Below are 25,862 nucleotides of genomic sequence, written 5' to 3'. Positions count from 1 at the left end.
GCTGGTATAATAACAGATTTATGTCGTGCCTTGAGGAAAGATGCAAACTGTTCCCTCGGTGTGTTCAGGAGCAGGCAGAATAATTTGAGCTAAAGGTGACTTGGATTGTCTGCATGTGCCCTGCACTTGTCTGCAATAGCTGCACTCAGACTTTGAGGTGTTGACAGTGATTAAAGATAAATATCTGAGGCTGTTAAAAGTTTCTGTCATGCGGTGAATTAGAAAACACACCCCATTCAGAAAGAAACTGAAACAACTGCACGAGACAACAGACAGCTTTGGTATCCATTTGGCATTTTGACAATAACTCAGACGTAGATTATGTAACAAGCTGTACTGGATAATTGGTCTTCATAATCTGAAGCAAATTTCATCAAATCTATCAGTGAATACTTATCAAGTCATCAGTCTGTGTCTTCCATTTCAGCCAGACTGCGGTGCTACACCAGTATTGATTTTTAGACCCTAGAGAACATTAGTGATTCTTTAATATGTTGTGTTAGATATTCATGTGCTGGCTGTCTAAATTTAGGGGGGGAAGTGGAGAAGAAACTTGTTGGTTTTATGCTGAAACAGGCTTATAAACCAGGAGCGACGTCCTCTTTTTGTTTATGTGCCTGGCTTGAGGAGGACAAAAGTGTCTTTCCCCTGTCTTGTGATGGGAGGACGCTGAGCTGAGCAGCTACAGTAGAAATCTCATGACCGAGGGATGCCCCACCGAAGAGGCTGTTAGCTTTTTCTGCTGCAGCTCATTTCTCTTTGCTGCTTTTGAGCATGAAAACAAACACAAAGAAACAAGAAACTTATCTTTCTTCTACCCTGACCTACATGCTTAACATGGACTGTACCACATGAATCCAGAAATCCATCCAAAGTGACTTTTATTTTTATGTTTTAGTGTGAATATTGTTCCTGATATCAATTATTTATTTATACAGGGCTATTTCAGAGGAAATCTTGGCTTATAATATTATGTATAAGAACTGGTTGACTTTGGTCCAGCCAACAGGAAACGCATAGCACAACATGATTTCAGACTTGTATGTAAAAATCTGGCTATGGGCTGGAGGGCCCACTTAATATTTCAGTGACTGCTAAGTGCACCATTAAATTGAAGGCAAAATGGGTGAATGATGGCTCACAAAGTCCTACTAAAGCAATATTCAAACACAATCAACGACACCCTATGAGAGCATTAAAAGGCTTGGAGCTGAAAACGCTGGTTCACTATTTGAAAGCTGAATGGAGCTTTGTGTTTTATGTGCACAGGGAGTGAAGAGCTTCGCTGCTCGAGCCAAGCCATTATTGCTTTATAGGCAATCAGTAAGATCTGAAAATGAATAAAAATAACAACTGGAAACAAACAGAAGATGGTTTAAATGGGGATTCATTTTCTCTTGAGTTTCTCATAACAGCTGCCAAGCAGGAGGTTGGAAAACATTTTTATTTAAAGATGGGACACAGAGTTAAAAAAGAAAATATGTAAACACGTTTCTATTTTTTTTTTTCTAGTAAAAACTAGAAAACAGCCACTGTTGGACTTCAAGACACAAATGACTCACAGCGATCTGATGTTACTTCCCAGGATTTGAGTAAATGTTCAAATTCAAATGTTCTTTGGCAGACAGATCATGAAGTCGGTTTTATTGGCAGCATGTCGATCAGAGTTGTATTGACACGCTGAACACTCAATATCTGACAGAATGTGCCTCCTTAAAGCATATCAGGATTTCGGTGTAACCTGGTTCTATACAGAAACATGAATCTGAATCTGCAGCAAGTTTTGAACTCTTTTGCCAAAATAACAAACAAAAACAACGACACTTAATGACGTCACCTTTTGCTGAAGGATATTGCCAGGGGCTTTTTTCACCGTGTGTCTGGTGTTTTGGTCATAGACCAGTAGTATAATTGATAATACAAGTTGTGGCCTTTTAAGATGTGACACAGGCGACATTTACAGAACTAAAAACCCTCTTCTCTAGTAGTTTTCAAAGAATCAGTATGGTGTATCATGTTATATCAGACTCATCTTCCTAATGGAAATCGTTAATGGATCAGTGATTTTCTTTTCTGTGAGAAAAGCGAGTGTGTGTGTATAATGTGTGTGTGTTCGGTTTGTGGGTGGCTGCTGAAGCACTGACAGATCTGTCCTCTGTTAGACTACACTTTTTAACTTTGTGTGTGTGCATGTACAGTCTGTGTGTGTGTGTTCATGTGTAAACCTTTGGTTGCACAGTACTAAGCAGGCCACCTGTCCTCTTATGCAAGCAGGCAGATGGTTTTATAGATACAGACATTAATTTCAGAGCAGATTTGGGGAGAGCACATATACAGTATCATCTGTGATTTTTAACAGGCTCCTGTACATCAGTTTTATGTAACACGAGTCGATCCGTGCTTTGTAAAATGTGCTTTTTATCTAAGTCGAGCACGTCAGGTAGACAAAGAGTTTGCAAAATGACAAAACAAAGAGGCTGTTTTGTTCTCTGTGAGTGCGTGGAGTCTGGCAGTTTCCAGCTTTAACACTTTCACAGTCTTTAAATAGTCAGCCCTTGTTTTGTTGCTAGGTTATAAGAATAATACGGGCACAAGTTCTCCCAAGGTGCTCTACAGTTTAATCACGTTTGTTGAACACACACAGACTCTGGTGACCTGGTGGCTAAAATGATGTAATCTTTGAACTCGACATTGTTTACAGAAGACACTGCAGTTCATATGCATTTCCTGATGAGGTGTACGCGCATCTACACCGAAGAGGCTTTGCAGAAAATCCCGTGACGTGGTAGAAATCACAAGCAATCAGGGGACATAAGAAGATAGTGTGACGTTAAAGGAGAGGGGGGAGACATGGAGATTGAGGGAGGAGGAAGATGTTTAATCTGTTCAAATGATGCAACCCAGAGGTTGTGCCAGGATTGTATAATGAGGTCCTGAACCCTTTAAATCGTGGGCAAAAAATGCCATCTGCTCTGAGGTGTGTTCACGGTCAGGCTCGGCTGCACGTGATAGAGAGAGACGACGACTGCCGACAGCGTCTGTGCAGCAAACTGTTTCTTATTTTAGACTGTTTTTAGTTTTTTTTGTGTTGATCAGTTGTCCAAATTTTACAATTACTTCCCCTGTGTTTCAGTGTTCAGAACATGAAAAGGTCAGAGAGGGGTGAATACTTAATCATTCATGTATCAGTGTCAGGTCAAGTCAACATGCTGTTTTGTGATATTGCCTTTGTATTCATTAGGTGCAATATATTATGTCAGTATAGTCACTTCAGTTAATAGCTTGTATCAAAACATATAATTTTTGATAAGCAAATGTCATGGAAACAATAACAGAGAAGAATGAACAATTTGAAGCAACTGTGTTTGGGAATTTTTATGTAAAATTTGATTTGTTTGTCGAAGAAATCAACTCTCCAGGTGAGAACTGGTGCAGGCTGTGTCTGTCACAGCGCCTTTTCAGAAAGTTCAAATTATTTCTTAATATCCTCTGGAAAATGTGACGCTACAAACCCGCAGTCGCAGACGAATATGCAAAAACAAAAAAAATCTTTGGATTGTAACATTTTGTGATTTCATTTTCACATTTCTAGCGTTGAATAAATTCACACTTCTAAAAATGTCTAGTGAAGAACTCCTTCCAAAGATCTCTCTCATCATTCGTTATTCATACTTGGTCAGCAAGAATTATCAGTGTGCCTCAAGTACTAACCATGTAACACAAGATATGAGCTGAATATTCGGTGTCTGCTATCGACGCCGCTCTAAATACTCCCTGTGAACTCAGCTTCGTCTGTGTGTTCTTTGATAGGAAACCAGGCAGAGGATGAAACACATTCTAATTGCTTGGAGAACGTTTCTGCAGGAGAGGCTGCTGGTCTCGCCTCAGTCCTGCCTTCACGTGATAATCTTTAGAAACGCACCACAGCAGTGTTCTGGGTCTGCTCCACAAAGCCTGCTTGTTTTATTTCTTCTTTCTTCTTGCCTCATTCTTTTATAGCAAGGATGCCTGAAATGCACTCTGCAGGGGGGGAAGGTACTAACTAATGATGTTTGTGATGCTTAAAAAGGTCCTGATGCAGAGTGTTTCTCAGATGAAAGCTGTGACTGTGGAAGTGCTATGGGCTGAAAGCAGATGAATAATTGAAGGTATAGAATGAGGTAACATAGAGGCATGATGGGATGCAGCCAACTGACCTGAATTCTCCCTTTGCTGCTCTGTGCTGCGTCCTTGCAAATAATCTCAAGATGCTTTTCGCTTCGCCTCTGGTTTCTCTCAGTAATCTTGGACAAATATGACTATCAGCAAAATGTTTTTACAATTACTGGAAATTTTTACCTCATTTTCACAGCTCTGTTTTGTTTCCCATGATATCTGACAGTTTGTAATTGATCTTAAAATCCTCGACGTTTTTCAAATTAAATGTTTGTACTTCCAGCTGGCCCAGAGTAGACTGGAGACAGACGCACACAGACACTGGGAGGAATAGTGCTGTGAAACTGCCAGGGATATGCTCATTTTTAGTGAATAATCAAGAGGAACGAACAAATAACAAACACAAGCTACGTTTTTATTCTTCATGTTTATCACAAGCAGAAATATTTTATGGGTATGCGGTATGCGGTATACAGTATACACTCACAATATTCTGCTTGTACATAAACAATATCCTACGTACACATGCACAGAACCAAAACAAAATCCTTTTAATCCCACATCACAAGGCCATCATGAACAAGCTCCACAGGAGAGATCCAAATCCCAGATCACGACCTTCCCTGAAGCTCGTCCAGCTCCCTCTCGGATGAGCCTGAGTGGGCGTTTGCGAGAACGCACATGATTGTCAAAAGGCCCTGCACCACCTCGCAGCGAGCGTCCTCTCCACGGGCCTCTTCCTTTCTTTATGCGCCACTCTTGCTTCCCTCCTCTTCTGTCTGCAGGACTCACGCTCCCATATATGCTAAGCACACAAATGCACACAGAGTTTCCTGCACACAGACACAGGATTAACTTTTTCCTGATAAACCAGTTTTAACCAGCGCGCCGCGAGATTAAACACAGGATTTCACATCAGATGAACCCTTTATATATTTATATAGACTTACACAATGCACCGTCTTCAGAATATCCTGCCCAAATGCTCTGACTGTGGGACGGAGTTCACAGAGTCGGCCTGCATGTGAAACCGAAGCTAAAGCTTTGGAACGGGGCGATGATTGTCAGATAACCGTTTATATATCCTTTAATATCCACAGTGGCTGAGAGATTTGACCAGTCAATGTTTTTTTGGGGTTTTTTTTTTTTTCATCTGCTCTGAAATTTCCATGGAAGCAATTTCACACCACCCTGTCCAATCTGTGAGTCTATTTTAAACTTTGAGAGTCCTTTGGGATGGCAGAGCCTCGCCCATGCCGGCCCATTAGCTCGCTCTCCTCTGGTGTATCATCTCAGACATACTGAGTCTTGCAGATGTCTGTTGGGATTATCTAGACCACCTGGAGTCCAGTAAATGAACCTGGTTGACAACACAGTACACGATGTAGCAGCAGCCATTCTCTGTGTATTGATCAACATAATGGAGAGCAAGGGGGCAGGGTCCTCTAACTGGACAGTCATATTAAGTAAGAGTGCTTCCACTTTTCAGACCAATCCACAGAGACTGTATAATTATGGCAAGAGGCTTCTGGCCTCTTGAGTGGAAGCTCACAGCTCTTGCAGATTTACCAGCCGGTTGTAAAGCACGTCATTGCTGAGAGAAACAAACCTTTTTGCTCACTGGGCCATAAAATCTCTGGTTTCTTTTGAATTGATTGAAACATGTAAAAGAATGAAGAGGAACTGAATGCTTGTACACACGCTTGTAGAAATAGTTAATTCACTGGGAAATCAAGCTTTGTTATTAGCCTAAACACACATTATGATGCTGACAAATAATTAAAATTTACTTATGTTGTATTTTGTGCTGAGTAATCATTCTTTACATAGATAGATATACTTTATTGATCCCAAGCTGGGAAATTACGGTATTAAAAAGACTTTCATTTCGGACTCTTTTTTTTTTTTTAAAATCTGTCCCTAGAGTTGAGTTGAATCCAGCTTCTAGCGGTTCCAATGCACAATTTCTACAGTTTGCACTTTCTCAATTATTCATTGTATAGCTTTTAGGTGGAGCTGACAACTTTCATTCATTTCATATCTGTGGGGCTGCACAGGAAATAAACAGCATGATTAGTGGGTCCCCTGGGCCCACGAGCTCGCATCTTTAACTGGTTCCATTCTCACCCAGCAGCACTGGGGAATCCCATCGACATCAGTGTCGGGAGAATGACTTATTGCGCAGCTCGCAGCACGGACCCCCAGGATGCTGGGAGTGAATTATCAATGCGGCCAACCATTTCAGGAAGGTCACTGAGAGAATTCCTCACCGGAGGTGGAAAAAAGTCCCGCCCCCCTCTGAAAGACAGTGCCGTGGTTTCATGTATAAATATGTCAAGAGCTGCGGAGCTGCTGCGGCTGCTTTATGGCGTAAACGTCGAGTACAACATGCTGCTTCCACTGTTCATTATTGTTATTAACCTCTGAGCTTCTCTTTCCAATCACAGTCTCACAGAATAACCCATTCAACAATGTGTCAGCTCCACCGACCATGTCCACCTTTCATTATTGCTGGAGTCACCTTGAAAATGACCTCTGCTGGGTATTAATAAGACAGTGACATGCTAATGAGAACACTATGTAACAGTCAGTTCTGTTATGATGTATCAGTTTTAATTTGGTTTTTAGCAGTAACAAGCACAATGATGTTTCATTTTGTGGTGCACCATCATGCTCGTGATTTGATGGAGGGGGAGTGCTGATGGTTTTAATGCACTCTGCTATGAAGGACAGACATTATCACTGCCACTGTAAGCCATAAAATGATGGACCAGGTGGTGAGAGAAGTGATTCCTCTCTCCCTCCTTTTTCCATTCACTCCCCCTGATTCACAAGTGAGATCTACTAGATCGAAGTATGTAGACACAGTTTCTTAGGTTATATTTTTCTTTCTTATTGCTGAATTTAGTTTTCCTTTCATTACTGCAAAAAGTGAGTAAAAAAAGTTAAGTGACTCTTGCAAAATAAGATGAAATATGATATGATAGAAATATTTAGCTCCGGCTAATTTCAAATAGACTTCAATGTGGAAATTAATCTAAAGAAACTGATTCTTAACAGAATGGAGAGTTCTGATTTAAGTATGTTTTTATTTACTGCCTAAAAATATTGTGTAGCTATAACTACAGAAGTATTAGCGAATGGAGCGTTGCATCAAAGTGCCTTGCCTCTTGCCTTACCTGCTCCTTCTGAGGGTTCCTCCAGTGATTCACTTTCATAAAGTCAAAGTGCCCCTTTCAAGCTTCTCTATCGCTGGGTCACAATCAGCTGTCTAGTAACATTAAATCATATTCATACAGCGTTGCAGTGCACTCACAATGACCTGACGCGTGTCCCTGACCACTCTGCAGATACCCTCATGCTGTATTTGCTTTTGGTATTTGGGGAAATGAATTTCATCAAAGGACACTGTCTAATCCAGTATATCCTCTAAGACTAAAATCCGTTTTTCTTCATCAGTGTAAGCATACATTACATGAAACACAATGTATTAATATGTCAAAATATGTATCTTCTTCACATTTCAGCTATACAGTCTTCTGTTTTCTTTTTTTCCATTTTTTTCTACATTTTTGAAGTGACTGATGAAAAAGACGTCCACTCTTCCTTTGTCCCTCTCGTCCTCAGGCATGCACACCAGCATCAGCGAGATCCTGAAGGAGAAAAGCCTGAAGCCGTCTCGCCGCAGCCTGCCCTGCCTGGCCCAGAGTCAGACTCATCCAATCAACCTCAACCACTTCCTGTCTGTGCCTCTGAGCCCAGAGTCCAAACCAGAAGTCGATGGTCTGAGTCAGAGCATCAGCACCTCCTGCAGCCTCCTCCCCCCACAGACAGGTCAGTCTGCTGAGAGGACGGCACATATGATGTCAACACTTTCACTCAGAAGTCATTTACTTAAAGTAGAAAATTATGCCAGGTAGCAGAATTTCACCCACCTACATACAGTTCATGAACATGCTGGTTAGTTTGAACTTGTGACTTCCACTCTTCTGTGTTGATGCAGAAATGACTGATTGTTTTCGATGTTTCTCTTGACACTTGTGAAGATTTTGTGTGTTTTTATTAATCAGTGCATCTGCAGATTTTGCACATTATTTGGTCTGTACTTCCTCCTGTGGCCGAGAAATGCTTATAATAGCACTGAACTTTATGTGAACCAGCTTTGAATGCAGCAGCCATTTCAAAGCTTTAAATTCTTTTGCATGATTTATTTTATTTATTTAATATATTTACTTTATTCCTACTCTGTTTATAGACCCCTAAAAGGAAGACTTTCACAGTCAACCCACATCATAAATAGTCTCATTCTATGAAATTATTCTATTGCAGTTAAGTGTATCTTCTCTGTGTACGTTGTGTATTATTACTGGTGACGATTTCCTGTACGGTGTATGTATTCTGTCCATACTCTGAACTCGCATGTTATACTAAACAGGAACTTCGTTGGTTCGCTGCACATATTTTGCAAAATATTGGTGCCATTTAAGGCGTGTGCATGTCATTGATTGAGTGCGTTATGTTGCAGGGGATTTAAAAAACACAGTCACGTGTCTCTGGTACACTTTCAGAGGCAGTGGGATAATGTGGCGAAATCCTCTTGTAAGGAAAACAAAACATCTCTGAATGGACTGGTAAAATGTCTGTTGGAGAATGAAATTTATTATTGTGTTATTGTCTTATTCGCATCTCCAAGAATATCCAGAGTTCACTGACAGATGAGGAGTCTGTTTTTTTTTGCCACGGCACAATTATAAACAGCAACAACAAGTTGGCATTTTCTGACCTTGAAAACGCCCTGTGGGAAGAGAGATGCAGTTTCATGCAAATTAGGCTGCATAGGTGAGATGTTGCTATTTTGGCCAAACATGGGCTCTTTGGCGAGCTGAAAATAGACATCCGAGGAAGAGGACAGAATGAAAGAGTGTAGACAGACCAAACAGTGTGCAGCCGCTAGACAGGGACATGATGCTTCGCCAGCGTCCACTGATTGATGTGTTTGATAGGTCAAAGCAGGATGCACTGGGAATGAATTCAAAATGTGACTTGTTTAGTTTTACTGTTATTGTACTAATTTTACTAATGAATTATATGCAGAAAACATAACGTCAGGTACACTTTTATAGTTTCATGTCACCTGACGTCTTGATGTGTGAAAACTCAGCGTGTTCCTGCAGTGTAAATTCAGACTGCTTCTACAGTCAATACAGCAACCCGCGTTGCTCAGAGGACTGAGTCATTTTTCAGCACAGCCGACACTTTTATCTCCAAATCCAAATGGACTGTGTTGACTTTCATTGTGGAGGAAATAAACTTTTGTTATAGTACTAGTTGTATACACTGGATGAAATTGTTTTACGTGACTCATTGTTTTGTTTTGGATTATTTGTGGAGGGTGATGTATTATTCCACATTATTACTCGAATGAAATCTATAGCAAGAAGCTCAGTGATGGGTCACAGGCCAAAGCAAACACCAATTGAATTGTATTGTATAATTAAGAATAAAAATGGTATCAATCAAGGGAACCTGAATCCCAAGTTCCCTTAATTGTAAGCCAGCTTTGGGCCCAGTAACACTAACACACTCTAAAACACATTGTTGGCTGGACACTTTGAAGCTAATTAAGTTACTTAATGAAGCTGTTAGTCTTGATGCTAAGATGATTTAAATGAAGTGCTTAGATAAACAAAATATGATTTTATTTTTTTTTTGTCATCAGTTCATTCCATACGTGTTTATGAGAATAACAACATCTTAGGTTTGGTATTGTTGGAATAGTTTTGATTCCTTGCACTTGATTTCATCACAGCAGTATTAAAAGGCTCTGACTGGAGTCACACCAAACTGATCTGGTGGTGATGATGACTAGAGGAATGTGCCAGCCGTCACACGTGTTAGAGAAGACATAATGTGTGCTGATCTGTGAAATGATACATCTCCCTATAACTAGAGAATGTCAAATGTATGTCCCTGACGTGTAATTCAACTGCATATATTATGAGATTTAAATGGTTAGTCATGATGAACTGTTGTTTTAGCCTGATGGATGGATTATTATACCCAGTAAATCTACTTTCCCCCTTCATAAAAGCAATAGAAGGGCACTTTATAAACGCAGTAATTCATTATTATTATTATTATTATTATAAATACATGTCATATATATATATAGATATATGTAAAATTGGAAATGGAAAATCTTCCTTATGTTGTGCTGTGAAAGGGTTATTAGTCATCAATCTGGCAGATTTGTTCCTGTTTGTACCAAAAAAAAGTAATCTGATAAGATTTCAAAACATTGAGCTTCTAGAGCAGTTAGAAGATGAATTACTGGTACAATCTGGATTGTTTGTCTCACCTCACTGTGTGGATTTGCTTTATTTGGTTTGTGCACATGAGTGGGATGCATAAAGATTTGGGGAGGAAGGTAACACGATTGGCCCACCGTCAACATCAGTGCATGGATCTGCTTAATTGCATCAAGGTGTTGCTCTCAAGCTGGCGCTCACGTTTAAATAACTTTGTACTTTTATCTAGCTCAGATCTAATTTCAGTGTTGGCAGCTGGATTAAGGAAAATATTGACTAAAACAACAAGAAAAGACTGACTGCAGATAGGATGCCCTGTAGCCAGTTCAATAACTGTCTCCCTGATCGTGACTCTGCCTGTGTGCAGCAGAGGATGGCAAGGATCACTATGTGGAGGAGTCGGAGGCGACTACGTGTGAAACAAGGGCAGACGAGTCATTCCTGCTGCAAAAGCCCGTCACCCGTGCTAAATTAGAGGCCCGTACAGATTCACTTCAGGTATCACGCTCCCACTAATCCACAGTTATCGCCATGAATGTTGACATTGTTACACTGCAGTTATTTTGTCACTGAAGCACTGAGATGCCTCAAGCATTAGCAGTCCTGTGTTAAGTATTCATGTGTTCAAAAACAATTCTGATGTGAAACATTGTCCTTACAGGGAAAGAATCCAGATCGCTCCTCTGGGCTGTTTTTCCGAGATGGAAAAAAGCGTATTGACTACATCCTGGTTTATAAGAAGTCCAGTCCACAGGTGGAAAAGAGGTGCACCTTTGAGAAGAATTTACGAGCTGAGGGTCTAATGCTGGAGAAGGAGGTAAAACAGAAACTTTGTTTGGTTTTAGAAGACATTAGCTCGATTTCTCAGCTTGCTTCTCAAGCTCCTGTGTTTCTTTTTGAAAGCCCTCCTTGACGAACAACGACATCATGTTTGTGAAGGTTCATGCTACTTGGGATACGCTTTGCAAATATGCAGAACAGATGAACATCCGAATGCCTTTCAGGTAAAACGCTGAGCCCTTTAGGTCAGCTTGCTCATAGGTTCAAAACTTCATCCAGTCTTTCTAACTTGTCCTTTTTTTTCTTCTTCTTCTTTAAGGAAAAAATGTTACTTTACAGACTGGAAGAGCAAAACCTTGGGCAGGTAAGTAGATTTAAGGTATAGGATTATTTTCATCTGTTTCTCTCTGGGGGCACGTAGGTGGATGCTTCAGTGTATCTAATGAAATTCATGAGTTGAACAGCTTCACTGGTGATGTGAGCTGTGGATGGTGTTTTAAGATTAAAGTTATCAGTCACCTCACTGAGGAATGCAAACAGAGAAAATCTGAGTCAGACTATTGTTGTCCTATTTACTCAACCCATGAGTGATTATTAATTAGTCTAGGATTAATCAACCCTTTACACAGACTTTTAGTAAATATATGGTTATTTGCAAAGTCTGGGATTAGCTGAAATGATTTTGGAGTCAAAAAAATCAGCGATTGACTCATTTGACAAGCACTGTTGTGTTTGTTTAAATTAATGTGATTCATTCAATTTTCCAACCTTTTCAAATACCACAGCATTGTTGTCAAGTACATTTTTAAGAGAACAATGCTGTAACTCACCCACACAGACTGTGCTTTTCTATAAAATCTTTGCAATAATTCAGTGAAATAAGTGGAGCTGCACAGGCTCATTTGCATGCTATTTTTAGAGAGAGACGCTCTTGTGCTTTGATGTGATGTTCAAGTGTTGTCCAAGCTGTGCGCAAGACTACGAATTTCCATCTCTTCATCTCACTGGAATGCTGATAGAAACAATAAATCACTGAAATAAATTTACTGTTGCATCTTTTGTTTTGAAGATGCACTGAATGCATATTTTAGTTCTAGAAAGGCCTCTTTTGCTACAAAAGACCCTAAACATTTCTCAGTTAAGATCTTGCCATGAGTTGTCCAGGGCCTACACAAAGTCAACATTTTCTGTCAAACTTTGAGCAGTTTTAGATACTTCACGTGAGAAATCTGGACATTTTGTGTTCTGCTTGGACTCATCTCACTGGTCTGAAGTAGCCTGGACTGGAAAAGGGGGTCTCACATCCTTCCATGCACTAAATCCAAGGATTTAGAAATACAACACTAATCCACCCGTCAATCCAGCCTGATTGATACACCCAGACCGTCCTGATAAAGCAGATAAGCTGAGTTTATGACTGCTTAACTCACCAGAAATGTTTGTTATGAACCTCAGTGTTGCTTATTATAGTATTATTTATTGCTTATTTAGTCACAGACATCAAATGTTATTGGCATATAAGATTTAAAATTGTGTTTTCAGAATCTTTAAACCTGAAGTTCATACATTTCTCAACATTGTTGTTCATTCCAGTGACAAGAAGTAACTGAAACACTAATGATGGCTAATGTTTGCATTTGTAAACTTGTTCTTGTAAAGCTTTGAATAGGCGGCAGTTAGCAAAGTGTGACAGAAGGAGTTCTGGTTTTTATCCATTAAGCTGCAAACATAGTGTGACTCAAATCTCCCACCCTTTGGTTCCGGACATTTTTAACCAGGAAAAGGTGCAGTTTGACAATCTAACAGTAATGAATGTGCCTGTTTTGGTGTCTGATGATACCTCACCCCACAGATTGATAAACTGCATCAGTAAACTACATGTATAACACACACCTACACCCTGAACAGACGAAAATCACATAGACAAGTATCGCTCGCCCACCTGTCCAACCGAGAACAAAGCACTTTTAAATCTTGTGAGAGTGATCTTCGTCATCATGAACAATGGGGGCTATTATGTTTTCCTTAGAGCTCCTGCAGTCTTTCACTAAAAGCTGCTCTACAAAGAAGAATCTACTGGAGAAGTAAATACGGTTTATGTGTTTACTAATGGTCTATCGCTAACTCTCGTCTCTGTAAAGCTGAACAAATGGGCTCTGGGCAAGTGTTGGCAGTTCTCTGTTTGATATCATTACTTTCTGCACAGTACTTGTCCCCTTCACAGCAACATTTATAAAATTCTCTCTGCCAATGGGGTATTTACCTCCAGAATTCCCATTTATATTCATTCAGTCCATATCAGTCCAGAGTCTTACTAAATTAGACCTCTTCAGCAAAGCCGGGAAAGTGTTGTGCAGATATTACTCGGCCAAAAAATGTTTACTGAAGCTCAGTGTATGTCGGTGTCTGTTGGCTTGTTCACTTTGGTCCTGGCAGAAAAATCTCCACAACTATTGGATTGCTCCTAAATTTATGATTCCCAGAGGATGAATCCTAAAGATGCTGTGGGTGAAATATTTTCAAATATCTCAAAATCTACTACGGTAATTGGATTGGCACAAAGCAGTAGTACGCGCACTCATGATTCCCAGACATTCAGGTTTTAATGACTTTGATGATCACTGTGAGGGTAACATTTCAGTTAACATTTGTGGATTTTAACTGAAATTTGATAAGCACATTTATGACCCCCACATGAGAAATTGTAACAACTGCAGTGATCTCTTAAATTTTCATGCAGCGCCATCCTCAGGTGAAAAACACGCTGATGGTGAACATGGTAAACGTTATACCTAGCAAACGTCAGCATGTTAGCATTGTGGGCATGTTGGCATTTAGCTCAAAGCATTGTTGTTTCTAAATGCAGTGTCGAAGAGCTGCTACTGCTGTGGACATCTCGTTTCTATTTATTAAGTTAGTTCATTAAAAAGAGATACAATTAAAGCAATTGATGCATGCCCTCTCAGACTTCACCTGGTCCTTAAATCGTGACTGTAACACGAGGGGAAAAACAGAATTATCCTCTGAGTCGGATTTAGCAAGCTGTTATCCTGGATCAGGCCCTCCCAGGCTCATGACTCATGTGAAAAGCGTGAAAATGAAAAAGAATAGTCAGCAGGGCGATGCCTGTACATGTGCATGTGTGTGTAAGGTGGGTGTAAGGTGGTGCAAGTTTGTCAGGGTTTTGTGAGGGCAAAAAGTTTAGGAGCCACTGTTCCATATCCAGGAAAACAATCTTCATGTTAATCTGTGCCGTTAATCCTTTTCCTGTGTGCGTCTCGGCAGCAGGTTTCATCTGAGATGCCGTCAGATAAAAAGCTGGCTTCCCAGAAATCCCATGAAGCTGGACAAGGAGGCATTGCCTGACCTGGAGGAAACTGACTGCTACACAGCCCCCTTCAGCAGAGCACGCATGCATCAGTAAAGACACACACACACACTCTTTCTGTATCAGTACTTTTACCTGTTAGATCCTACTCAGTATCCCCTCTGTTTCCCTCTCATCCGTCACATCTGTTGGTGTCCTGAGCTCTGGATGTGGAATTTAAAAACCAGCAGATGAAATTTGCCCCTGAAGTCTTGTATATTTTATATCTTTGAGGCAGCACTCGGAACGATAAGGACAAGCTGATCATAAATAAGATATCGAAACACAGCAGCGGATATCCAATGAAATGATTAGATTTCTCCCTCATTCCCTCCTGTTTTTTTGGGAGGTTTTTTATTTTTTTTTCATTTTCAGAGTATCTCTTTGATGAAAGGCATCATCTGATCTCATCTGTCAGTGAATCTTTTTTATTTTTCCTTTGCTTGTCAGCCTTGACATTTTTTTGGAAATAATGATGCCGCAATGTACACAAACTTCACGCCATGAATTGGATTTTAATGAACTTTCCAACTTTACTGGCTCGGCTCTCATTATAGGGATGATTTAGATACACTGATACAAGGGGAATATCTGAAGGAGTGTGCTGTTATTTCCTTTCCAGCTTCACCATCAACAATAGAGAGACCTTCTTTTCCAATTCAACCAGAAGCAGAATCGTCCATCATGTCCTGCAACGCACAAAATATGAAGATGGAAAATCAAAGATGGGTAAGGCGCTGCACTGCATTTCTTTCTCTTCTCGCTCCTCACATGCAAAACAATTTTTCTAGCAGCATCACATTGTTTGCAGGGCATCCCATCCTCATTTATATATAATATAATAAAACTAACATGTATCCATCATAATGATGTGTTTAAGTTTATTTACCGAGAAGGGAACAGAATCTACATATTTTAGAAAGGAAAGAGTTTTTTTAAATGTGTATTTTCACTTTGTGGCTTCACTCACTAGAAACTTTAGTACTGGACTTTACAAAATGATCCCTGAATAATTCATACCAAATGCTGGTAACACAAAAGAGAGTCTGTGAATTCAATGAAACACAATACTTCTGTCTTAATTTCTGTCTCTGTATTTTTATGTCCATTAAAACCGTTGGGGATGTCAGTGAAAGAGATGAGATTTTGCTATTAATTTGGCTTTGGAGAGTCATAGTAGGCAGCAGGGGGAAATTATGCCTTACTTTTTTGTTTTGCTGTGGCTGATTAAAATGTGGGCTGCTGCTGAGCTGTTGGTACTTGTGGCTGATCCCTCCTCTCCTCCTTTTTTGTTTTTTTTTTTACTGTATCAACAGTCACACATCAGCAATTGTCCACCTCCACTCCACTGTCTTGTCCCACTGCTGTCGACATCGCGCTGATTAAAGTTTGGCCTTGAAGGGCTGGAACAAATTCCACATTCATATTTAATGCCGTTGACCACTGTACTTTCAAACAAACAAAATCAGCTCCATCACAAGAGTGGAAAATCCTTTTCAAATGAAACCCCCCCGCTGCTCCTGCTCTCACTATCTACAGTTTGAGTCAGGAAATGACAAAGCCAATGAGTCCACTCTTGTCCTCTGAAAAATATCATTTGATTCTTTACTGCTTCACTCCATACAGAACCTGCAGCCAGTGCAGTCCGTTTATACTGTGATTGAGACAATATTTTACACTACATAATTATGGTCCAGCTAAAAAGGCAAAAGGTAATTTTCAAGTGCTCACAGCTATTTGAAATTCTAACCTGAGTGTTATAAGCCTCTAATGTTCTTGTCTAATGCAGCTTGTCAGTTACATAATGCAGTAAATTGTTATGACTGTGGCAGAGTGGGCTTAAATGATTCCCTCACTGAAGCCGTCTCTCAGTTATGACTGATACTGAATTTTTAATGTGCTGTCCTCGTGCTTCTGTATCTGTTATATTGTGATCCTTTGACATGACATGGTTTGTTTTACTGTAGGTATCAACCGGTTATTGGGCAACAACACATATGAGGCTGCATTTCCTCCTCATGAGGTGAGAAGATGTTTTAATTTATGCTGAAAAGCTGTAGAGGTTCACAGCTTGTCAAACAGTGAAATTCGTCCTGTAATTTAAATTCCCTTATTGTTTGTCTCTTCAGGGAAGTTACAAGAGCAGACACCCAATTAAGACACACGGTGCCCAGAACCACAGGCATCTTCTGTATGAGCGCTGGGCTCGCTGGGGAATCTGGTACAAATACCAGCCTCTGGACCTCATCAGGTAATCTATGAGGCTGGGGACACAGGATCATGAGCTGCTTTTGTTCTGTCTTTGGTCATATTAAAGACGTATGGTTGAAGTAGAGCATAGAAAGGCTCAGTTATTCGTGTCCCTATATAGTGTATATGATTATAAAGATATCCTGGTTTGTGATCACAGTCTGCTGTCTGACATCCCAGTGTAGTGTGTTATTTCTGAACTGGAAGAAACAGGTCAAGCATGAACCCACTTTTGTTCGTGGCTGCCTTGGCACTACTGTTTATTTTCCGTATTATTTTCAGTACACAGAGTGACAACAAATAGTTTGATATTTTGTTAAATACACTAGTACGCTTTCTTGCCAAGAGTTGGATGAGGGCGATGAGCTTAGCTTGGCATGAAGACTGGAAAATACGTGATCCAAATCTATTACTTCCTCCAAAACCACAAATTTCCGTCTACATTTCTGGTGCAGATTAAACAAGCAAGTTTTAATATGCTATTTACTGAGCTTGAGAGGTGCAGGCTAGCTGTTCGCCTCTGCTTCCGTTTTTCATGCTAAACTAAGCTGATTGCTGATATAGGTGGTATAAATTTGTCAACCATCAGAGATTTTGTCACTATTCCTTTAACGTCTCCAGTTGTATCGTCAGAATGTTACAAATCAATAAACAGATCTGCTCCCCCGTTGAGTCCTGTGCATGGGAGTGGGACCTTCAGGAGGCTGGAGCAGTTGTGAAATACGTGTCTTGCTCAAGGGCATCTTGACAGCTGTGGTTTAGAAAGCAGATGCAGTTATTGATTCATTTTCCACCACAGCATTATACTGCATGACCTTTCAGTCCATGAGCCTCCCTATCCATTAGGCCACCACGGCTACATCACAGTACACTAACTATACCCGCAACTTCACTGCAAGTGAAGATGGCCGTGTTTAATTTAACAGACGCTGTAGTTTACTGGTGAATTTTGACCACTCCGTCTCTCCGTTGTTCTGTCCCAGGAGGTACTTTGGTGAGAAAATTGGTCTTTACTTTGCGTGGTTGGGCTGGTACACTGGCATGTTGATCCCTGCCGCCCTGGTTGGGGTTTTTGTCTTCCTCTATGGTCTCTTCACAATGGACTCTAGCCAAGTCAGGTCAGCTTACACAACCTGCATGCCATTTAACATCCCTTCTGTTTCTGTTTTTGTTAATGCAGAATGTGTAACTGAGAGCGGATACATTCTTTCTTTCTTCTGTCATTTCCCGATTCATTGTCTCATCAGTAAAGAGATCTGTGAAGCCAACACTACCATCATGTGTCCCATGTGTGAGGACAGCTGTGAGCCGTGGACGCTGAGTGACAGTTGTGTCTACGCAAAGGTCGGTACGGTTCTGAAATTCATTTGTAGTCACAGCATTTCAGTAATGTTACGTTTATCAGCCTCCTCTGGCATTTTTACACCCAGATCTCACATGACCCCATTAAACCAGAGAGATGTCAGGTTGTCCTTTGAATTAGAGCATGGCATGATCACCGAGAACGTGGAGATCCAAATGGATTTTAGTGAAAAAATTATGTTGTATTTGAAACCCGTTTCACGTAGTCTTTATTGAAGATACAGAATGGCTCTACATAATTTCTAAGTACTTTCTTGCCAAGAGTTAAATAAGATTGGCCCCACTCTCATATCCATCTGCTAAAGATGAAGCTACAACCAGCAGCTGGTTATTTTAGCTTAGCAAGCACTACAAACCAAGAGGAAACAACTAGCCTGGCTCTGTCCAAAGGCTAAATCACAACCTATCATTATTACACTTGGGGTTTTTTTTTCAACAGATTAAATAAACGAGATGTAACACATAAATTAGTGAGCTTTAGAGGTGACATGAGTTAGGTTACCTGCATCACCTTGTTTCCAGTCTTTATGTGAAGCTAACCCAACTAGCTTCATATTTACTGTGCACACATGATAGTTGTATCAATGTCCGCATGTGCCTCTCAGGAAGAAAGTGAACGAGCTTATTTTCCATAAGGTCAATAATACCTGTTAGAAATCTCTCACGTGAAGAGTGAGAAACTCTGAAATATGACATTGATCATGAGAAAGTCCTGACATGAGGAGCCACGTTCAGTAAAGTCAGTATTGCAGGAAGAATTTTTTCAGAGCAGTCCTTCATATGTTTGTGTTTCTAGGTGACCCATCTGTTTGATAATGGCGGCACTGTGTTCTTCGCCATCTTCATGGCTATTTGGGGTAGGTGGAGGCTGTTTTTGTTTGTCCTTTTTGTGTGATTTTGTGAACACTTGTTGTATTACATGCTCGATACAAACCCTTCTGGAATTCAAGTGTTTTTATACAATAATGTGTCAGTGCTCAGACTTCCACTCAACTCCTCCAAACAAATTAAGCTTTTCGACTGAGAATTTCAACGCAGTCAACAGCCTGCAGTACAAATACAGGAGATGTTCTCGCTGTCGCGCTCTTGTCAGAGAATAAATCACAGTCATGTTGCTCTGATTGTCTGCATTTACACTTCCAGCACTGTCCTGATGTAATTAGTTGGATAATTAAAACACTTTTCGGGGTCGGCTGTATCATATGGCTCTCAGGCTTGCAGAATTGCACCATGATAGCCGTGTATTTCAGCTATGGTTCCCACAGCTATAATATATTTTTTTTAATGTGAAGTGTGAGCGCACTGTGTGATGTCTGGCCCAGATCCATATATCTGCCAGCATGGTAAATAATCACCTGTGTCCAGAGGGAACACTTGGCACGTTGTGTTCTGAGTTTGGGCTAAATGAAGGCCAAGGAGAGCTGGAGAGCCAGAGGGAGGTCCAGCCAGCCTCACTGACTGAGGTCTGTAGCTCTGAATCCTCCATAATGGCTTTTGGCAATGTGGACCAAAGTAGCAGCACTGCGCCACTCAGTGAGTGCACTCCAGGTCTGCTGTGTGTGTGTGTGTGTGTGCGCGAGATGGAGAAGAAAAATTGGTTAGCCCAAGAGACCGAGTGTAGGCATCTGAGAAGGCTGCTTTCCTCTCTCTCTTTAAACAAAAGTGGGTCAAGCTATATTAAACTTCAACATCTTTAACAGCAGTGAAAGTTGTTCTGACTGAGGATTCACATTCTGGTTCAGTTTAAAGCCCCAATTCCTTTGTGTGCCCTGAATTTACTGCCATCACTAAAATCATTTTGTTCTAACTTCAATTGGAGTTTTAAAAAAAACAACATCATGTCATCATCCTTTTAATCTGCTGATTTTTCTTGATTAATCTCCTGATTAATGGAACAAAATAATAAAGGTGCTTGATCACAAAAGATTCCCAAAAGTCCAAAGTGATATCATGGAATTGCTCATTTTGTCTGAACAACGGGCTACAACCCTAAATCATTCAGTTCGCTTCAGTTTCTGTTCAAAAAAGAAATGCAGCCAGTTCTCATAAATGAGTAGCTAGAACTGAGGACTCAAAGAGTTAAAGCAAGGCGTCTGGACTTGTGAAGATTGACTTGAAGACGTTTCACTGCTAATCCAGGCAGCTTCATCAGTTCTGAAGAAACTTGTAGGTGGGGAACAAGTGTATATATACCTCAGTGGGTGTGACTAAGTGAAACTAACCAAAACAAAGGATCTGATAGTCCTGCAAATTTGTCTATGTAGTTTGACTGCCAGTGATGGCCTCTGTGTCTAACGACTGGCTATCTGAGTCTAACGACTGGCTAATGGCTGTGAGACTGTTAATGAGTTCGGGTATGACCAGTTAACGCTGAGGACTGATTTACTGGATTATTGAAATAGTTGTTGACTTATTTTCTGTTAATTGACTAATTGAGAAAATAGACACTCAAAAAGCACAAATCTAAGGTGTGTCAAAGCTGCACAGCACCGATCAGATGCTCATGCCGCTTTACATAAGACATTCATCTCGCTACAAAAAAACTGACAAAAGGGCTGAATCAGTGGGCTGCTATAGTGTTACAGTGTGCTGCTCATTGTGGATCAGACATGATTGCGCTGCTCTTTTCCACTGATCTGTCACTGTATGTGCACTAATGCTGCAGAGTTTGATTTTGTCACATATGTTGAACCACTCGAGTTTTGACTCTGAAGCCTGTGAGCCCTTTGGCCTTTTGTGGGGGGGGTTAGATATTTGTCCTGATGGAAATAGATTCCGAACATGACTTTCTGGTTCTCAGTCACAATAGTCCGAAACAAAGGAAACAATGCCTCCAGACTGAATTCTGCTCGTAGAATAGTTGAAGTGAAAATTAAATGAAATTAAATGGATCTCGCCTGACACGGATGTGATTTGGGGGGGGGGGTGAAACATTGTTCAAGGAAAGCCTATTTGCTGTTACCACTTTTCCTTTTCTTCACCACAGAGACTCGGCCATTTGTGAACTCGTGCCTGTGATCAGTTTCCATAATGGGCCGTGCATGTCACAGCAATCTGTGTTTTGCTCAGGATATCTGACTTCTGTGTAGTGTTAATGGCCCCCCACAATCACACGACTATCAGTCTTACTGTGTGCTACGGATCAAAGTTGATCAATAATGTGATTGATTCCTTATCTCCTCTGCAGCCACAGTATTCCTTGAGTTCTGGAAAAGGAGGAGAGCTGAACTGACTTATGACTGGGATCTCATTGACTGGGAGGAGGAAGAAGTATGTCACCAATATCCCTGAATAGATCCGATATCATTTGATTATCGAACATTTTTAGCCTGCGCTCATGCAGCATGTCCTCAAAATTTGATTTAAATGATGTAAAAAAAAGAGGCAATAATGCCTGCAGTTCAGTAGTTCAAATGTTTGTGGTCAAACAGGAGGAGCTGAGGCCTCAGTTTGAAGCCAAGTACTCCAGGGTGGAGCGAGTCAACCCCATCTCTGGCAAGCCCGAGCCGTTCCAGCCCTTCTCAGACAAACTCAGCCGGCTCATGGTGTCTGTGTCCGGAATATTCTTCATGGTAAACCCTTTGATCTTTGAATAATCTGCCCTTTTGGGATTCAGGCTCAGAGTGAGATCACCATTATTGTGCATGCCGTCCTTGGAGTGGTTAATGTGTACCAGTGGTGGCGTAACATCTCCCCCTGCTGGATGAAAACTCTCATTTAAAAGCAGATTTTGCCTTTCTGGTGGACTAATTTCTTCTGTTTGTTGATTACAATTGAGGGGTATTTCTGAATATTTAATTGTTTCTTAATCAACACTATGATTAAATATAAGATAACATAAAACATCTACCATCCAAACCTGAGCAATTTTCTGTGCCTATCACCCTTTTAAACACATTTATCACCCCCTCCTCTATGCTTCCTTCTCTCCATCATCTCCCTGCTTAGATATCCCTCGTCCTGACGGCCGTGTTTGCTGTGGTGGTTTTCCGTCTCATAGCGATGGAGAAGTTTGCTTCCATCGGCTGGTATTTTGTGAAGAAGAACTGGCAGTTTGCCACCTCTGGCACGGGTGTCTGTATCAACTTTATGATCATCATGTCTCTCAACGTGGTGGGTGTCTGGACGAGCATCATCTGGCACGTTTACATGTAATGTCAAACAAATGTCTCATGAAACAATTATTTAGAACTTTGTTCCAGGAACTATTACATCCTTAGCCAGAAAGGCTTTTTTTTTGCCACATCCTTCTCATGATCATTGCCCTCCTCTACCTTTTCGCTGTTGATGCTTATGAGTTGTATCATCTTGCCAGGTGTATGAAAAGGTTGCCTATCTGCTGACAAATCTAGGTGAGCATTGTCCACATGCTGCATTCTTTTATACCTTCATTATCTCTTGCTTCTCAGATTGCCAGCAAGCATTTATTTTCTCCCCGCCCCCCGTTTCTCCCCCCCTCAGAGCACCCACGGACAGAGTCTGAGTGGGAGAACAGCTTTGCTCTGAAGATGTTCCTGTTCCAGTTTGTAAATCTGAACAGCTCCACATTTTATATCGCTTTCTTTCTGGGAAGGTAGGCTGGCTGCCATGAACTCTACAGTTCCTGTTTACAGTGAATTAATGAGAGATTGTGCAAAGATGTTTTCTTTCAAACTCCCATATCATGCCTGCCAAGTCTCCTTCCTTTTTCCTTCTCAGTGTGCAGTTCATTTTCGTCCTCATGTTTCAGGATTTACAAAATACTTCCCGGACTAGAAATTTAACCTGCGAGGTTTATCTGACATAATTAGCACCTTTAAGTTTATTTTTTTCCTGCTCAGAGTTTATTGGTTTTCCTCTGATTGAATTTTGCTTCTAATGTTGCCAATCTCAATCTGTTCAGGTTTGCTGGCAGGCCTGGAAAATACAATAAACTCTTTAATCGATGGAGACTGGAGGAGGTGAGTGCGATTAGGCATGACTATAAGCGGACTGATCATTGCCTTCTCTGGCTATATTTGGAATTTTCAAGTATTTAATCTTTCTAATGATCTGTCTGTATGTTACTATGAGAACCATTAATCTCGCACATAATTACTGGGATTTAAAATTTTAATGATTAAAAAAACAGAATGAAATGAAGTGTGTCCCAGGATTTGTTCATGGCTTTGAATTATATACCATGAAATATGAATGTCACAGTGTTTTTTTATATCAAATGTATTTTCCTCAGTGTCACCCGAGCGGATGTTTGATTGATCTGTGCCTGCAAATGGGAGTCATCATGTTCTTCAAACAAATCTGGAACAACTTCATGGAACTCGGTTATCCGTAAGCAATGTGTTATTATATTCCATGAACCATTAAAAATGCAACATTTAATCCAAATACTGTGAAATTAAGTGACTGGCATTTTGCAAACCTGTTTAGTTTTTTGTCTTTTAGCACATTAGCATATGAGAAGGATTTTCTCCCACCAAAAGACATCAAATCCTCTTGTAGGGGGGCTTAGTAAAATGGTCCCTGCAGTGCTCAGTGCATTGTCAGAAATAATTGCTCTGAGCTGACAGTTAGCTACTTGCTGCATCTCCAGCTTGCTGCAGAACTGGTGGTCTCGTAGGAAGATGAAGAAAGGAGGTGGTGGAGGGCAGAATGTAGAGAATAAAGCCCAGCTTCCACAGTGGGACAAAGACTGGAATCTGCAGCCGATGAACGCCCATGGACTGGTGGACGAATACCTTGAAATGGGTAAAACACTTCATCACTTTGAAGTGTTTATTTGTCTGAAGATAGGAGGAAAAAAATTAAAATTATGGCTGTCGATGTAGTTTGTGCCAGGGTTGAGGCGGACATCTTCTGATGTTGATCCAGGCGTCTTTTTTTCCCCTCTGCAGTTCTCCAGTTTGGCTTCACCACCATCTTTGTTGCAGCGTTCCCGCTGGCTCCTCTCCTGGCTCTGCTCAACAACATCATTGAGATTCGTCTTGACGCCTACAAGTTTGTCACTCAGTGGAGGAGACCCATGCCTGCCCGAGCCACAGACATAGGTCAGTGTGATCTCGGAGTGCCCCCGCAAATATTTGGTGTCTCTCACACAGTGTCTGGTTTATTTTTAGATCAAGCTTCTTTCTCCTACAATAAAACAATCCAGACATTTTCCATCCTATGGAGGTAGATATGTTCCCATATCCTCTGTTTCTGTATTGCCATATGCTGCACTTCCTTTCCCACCTCCGCATATGACTGCAAACACCACCCTCCAGCTGCCATAGTATATGACCAAATGCTTTTTGTGGCAAGTTGCCCTGTAGTTAAAGGAAGAATCCAGCCTGATACATTAAAAAGCTGTGATGAACGCGTCATGTTTCAGATGCACAGAATCAAAGAGCAAAACTTCTTTGTAGGTTTAAGCTGACTTTTACTGATTGTCCAGAAAGAAGTCAGAAAAGGCAGAGAGATCATTCGTCTCCTCTGACAGTAAAGTAGCCTCAATGTACAGCCAAATAAACAGGATGTATGTGTGAAACACATCTCGCAAACTATCGATATGTATGTGTATCAATAAGCAGTATGTCTTTGCACCGTGTCTGGAGGGTCTTGACACTCATCCTGGAAAATTATTAACTGAAGGGAAGTGAGTGAAGTGAAGAGGACACTTTATTGCCAAGTAGTTCCTGGAATGTGGATAAGTGTCACAAATGAGTGATTTCACGGCATAATCCAAGGGTGGAATTTTCCTTTTCAGTCGTGAGTTATCGTCTTCTTCTTGATGCACTTTAATGTTTCACCAAAGTTTATACTGTAAGTCACTCAGAACGGATCTTATAACGTGTTGGAGATAAAGAGCGCAGGTTTACACTCTTCATCAAGTAGTGACAAATGTTTATTCATCAGGTATCTGGCACGGGATTCTCGAAGGTATCGGCGTGCTGGCAGTCATCACCAATGCCTTTGTTATTGCCATCACCTCAGACTACATCCCCCGCTTTGTTTACGCCTTCAAATATGGCCCGTGTATGGACAAGGGACACCACCATGAGGATGAGTGAGCGTTAAACATAATGCGTATGCTCTCAGTGTATCCAGCGGAGTGGCTCCTGTTGTGGTCTGATAGATTCTCCTTTTGTCCTCAGGTGCTTGCGAGGCTACATGAACAGCAGCCTGTCCGTGTTTGAAATGAAGGATGCGAACAGCAGCCAGACCAGATACTGCAGGTACAGAGACTACAGAGCACCACCCTGGAGTTCAGTGCCATACGAGTTCACCCTGCAGTTTTGGCACGTCTTGGCTGCCAGACTGGCCTTCATCATCGTCTTTGAGGTATGTCAGCGCTCTTCTTTTGTGTGTTTACCAGCAAAACAAGCAGCTAAAACTAAATCCCCTTATGTCCTCCCAGGGTGGTGAAATAACAGGCATTTTTGTAGTTTTACAATTTCTACTACATCTCCAATTCCAGAACAGTTGGGACACTGCATCAAACGTACGTAAAATACTAAGCAATTGTTGCAAATGAACTGTGTTTACATACTACAGTTTTAGTGTGGGAATATCCTTTATACAATCATGTTTTCACAAAGTGTCGAGCCGTCTTTGGTTCTGAACAACTGAGGCTTTCCAGGATGATCATGATCCAATCACCTGTTCCCAGTGAACCTGTTTAC

At 40.9% G+C, this 25,862-nt stretch overlaps 1 protein-coding gene across 9 annotated transcripts in view; it reads left to right on the top strand.

Annotated features, from left to right (window-relative positions):
* The window catches only part of ano3 (anoctamin 3), a 42,878-nt gene that overhangs the window by 8,526 nt on the left and 8,490 nt on the right, over positions 1-25,862 (top strand). For 5 of the 9 annotated variants that reach the window (XR_006843790.1, XM_046393774.1, XM_046393777.1 and 2 more), the window contains 23 exons: positions 7,783-7,989; positions 10,831-10,961; positions 11,125-11,280; positions 11,367-11,467; positions 11,563-11,607; positions 14,529-14,663; positions 15,233-15,339; positions 16,578-16,633; positions 16,740-16,861; positions 17,844-17,978; positions 18,108-18,204; positions 19,019-19,079; positions 21,410-21,492; positions 21,654-21,794; positions 22,171-22,335; positions 22,538-22,574; positions 22,684-22,795; positions 23,105-23,162; positions 23,435-23,532; positions 23,795-23,949; positions 24,096-24,248; positions 25,096-25,246; positions 25,335-25,521. Coding sequence is in view for 8 of the 9 variants with exons in the window: in XM_046393774.1 (XP_046249730.1) it covers positions 7,783-7,989; positions 10,831-10,961; positions 11,125-11,280; positions 11,367-11,467; positions 11,563-11,607; positions 14,529-14,663; positions 15,233-15,339; positions 16,578-16,633; positions 16,740-16,861; positions 17,844-17,978; positions 18,108-18,204; positions 19,019-19,079; positions 21,410-21,492; positions 21,654-21,794; positions 22,171-22,335; positions 22,538-22,574; positions 22,684-22,795; positions 23,105-23,162; positions 23,435-23,532; positions 23,795-23,949; positions 24,096-24,248; positions 25,096-25,246; positions 25,335-25,521 (2,693 nt within the window). In the remaining variant the exon portion in view is untranslated. The remainder of the gene's footprint in view (positions 1-7,782; positions 7,990-10,830; positions 10,962-11,124; positions 11,281-11,366; positions 11,468-11,562; positions 11,608-14,528; positions 14,664-15,232; positions 15,340-16,577; positions 16,634-16,739; positions 16,862-17,843; positions 17,979-18,107; positions 18,205-19,018; positions 19,080-21,409; positions 21,493-21,653; positions 21,795-22,170; positions 22,336-22,537; positions 22,575-22,683; positions 22,796-23,104; positions 23,163-23,434; positions 23,533-23,794; positions 23,950-24,095; positions 24,249-25,095; positions 25,247-25,334; positions 25,522-25,862) is intronic. The other 4 variants (XM_046393776.1, XM_046393780.1, XM_046393775.1 and 1 more) reach the window with 2 other exon arrangements.

The sequence above is a fragment of the Scatophagus argus genome, chromosome 7 (genome assembly GCF_020382885.2).
Source record: "Scatophagus argus isolate fScaArg1 chromosome 7, fScaArg1.pri, whole genome shotgun sequence".
Taxonomy (NCBI): Eukaryota; Metazoa; Chordata; class Actinopteri; family Scatophagidae; genus Scatophagus; species Scatophagus argus.
This window is presented reverse-complemented; position numbering and strand designations above follow the sequence as displayed.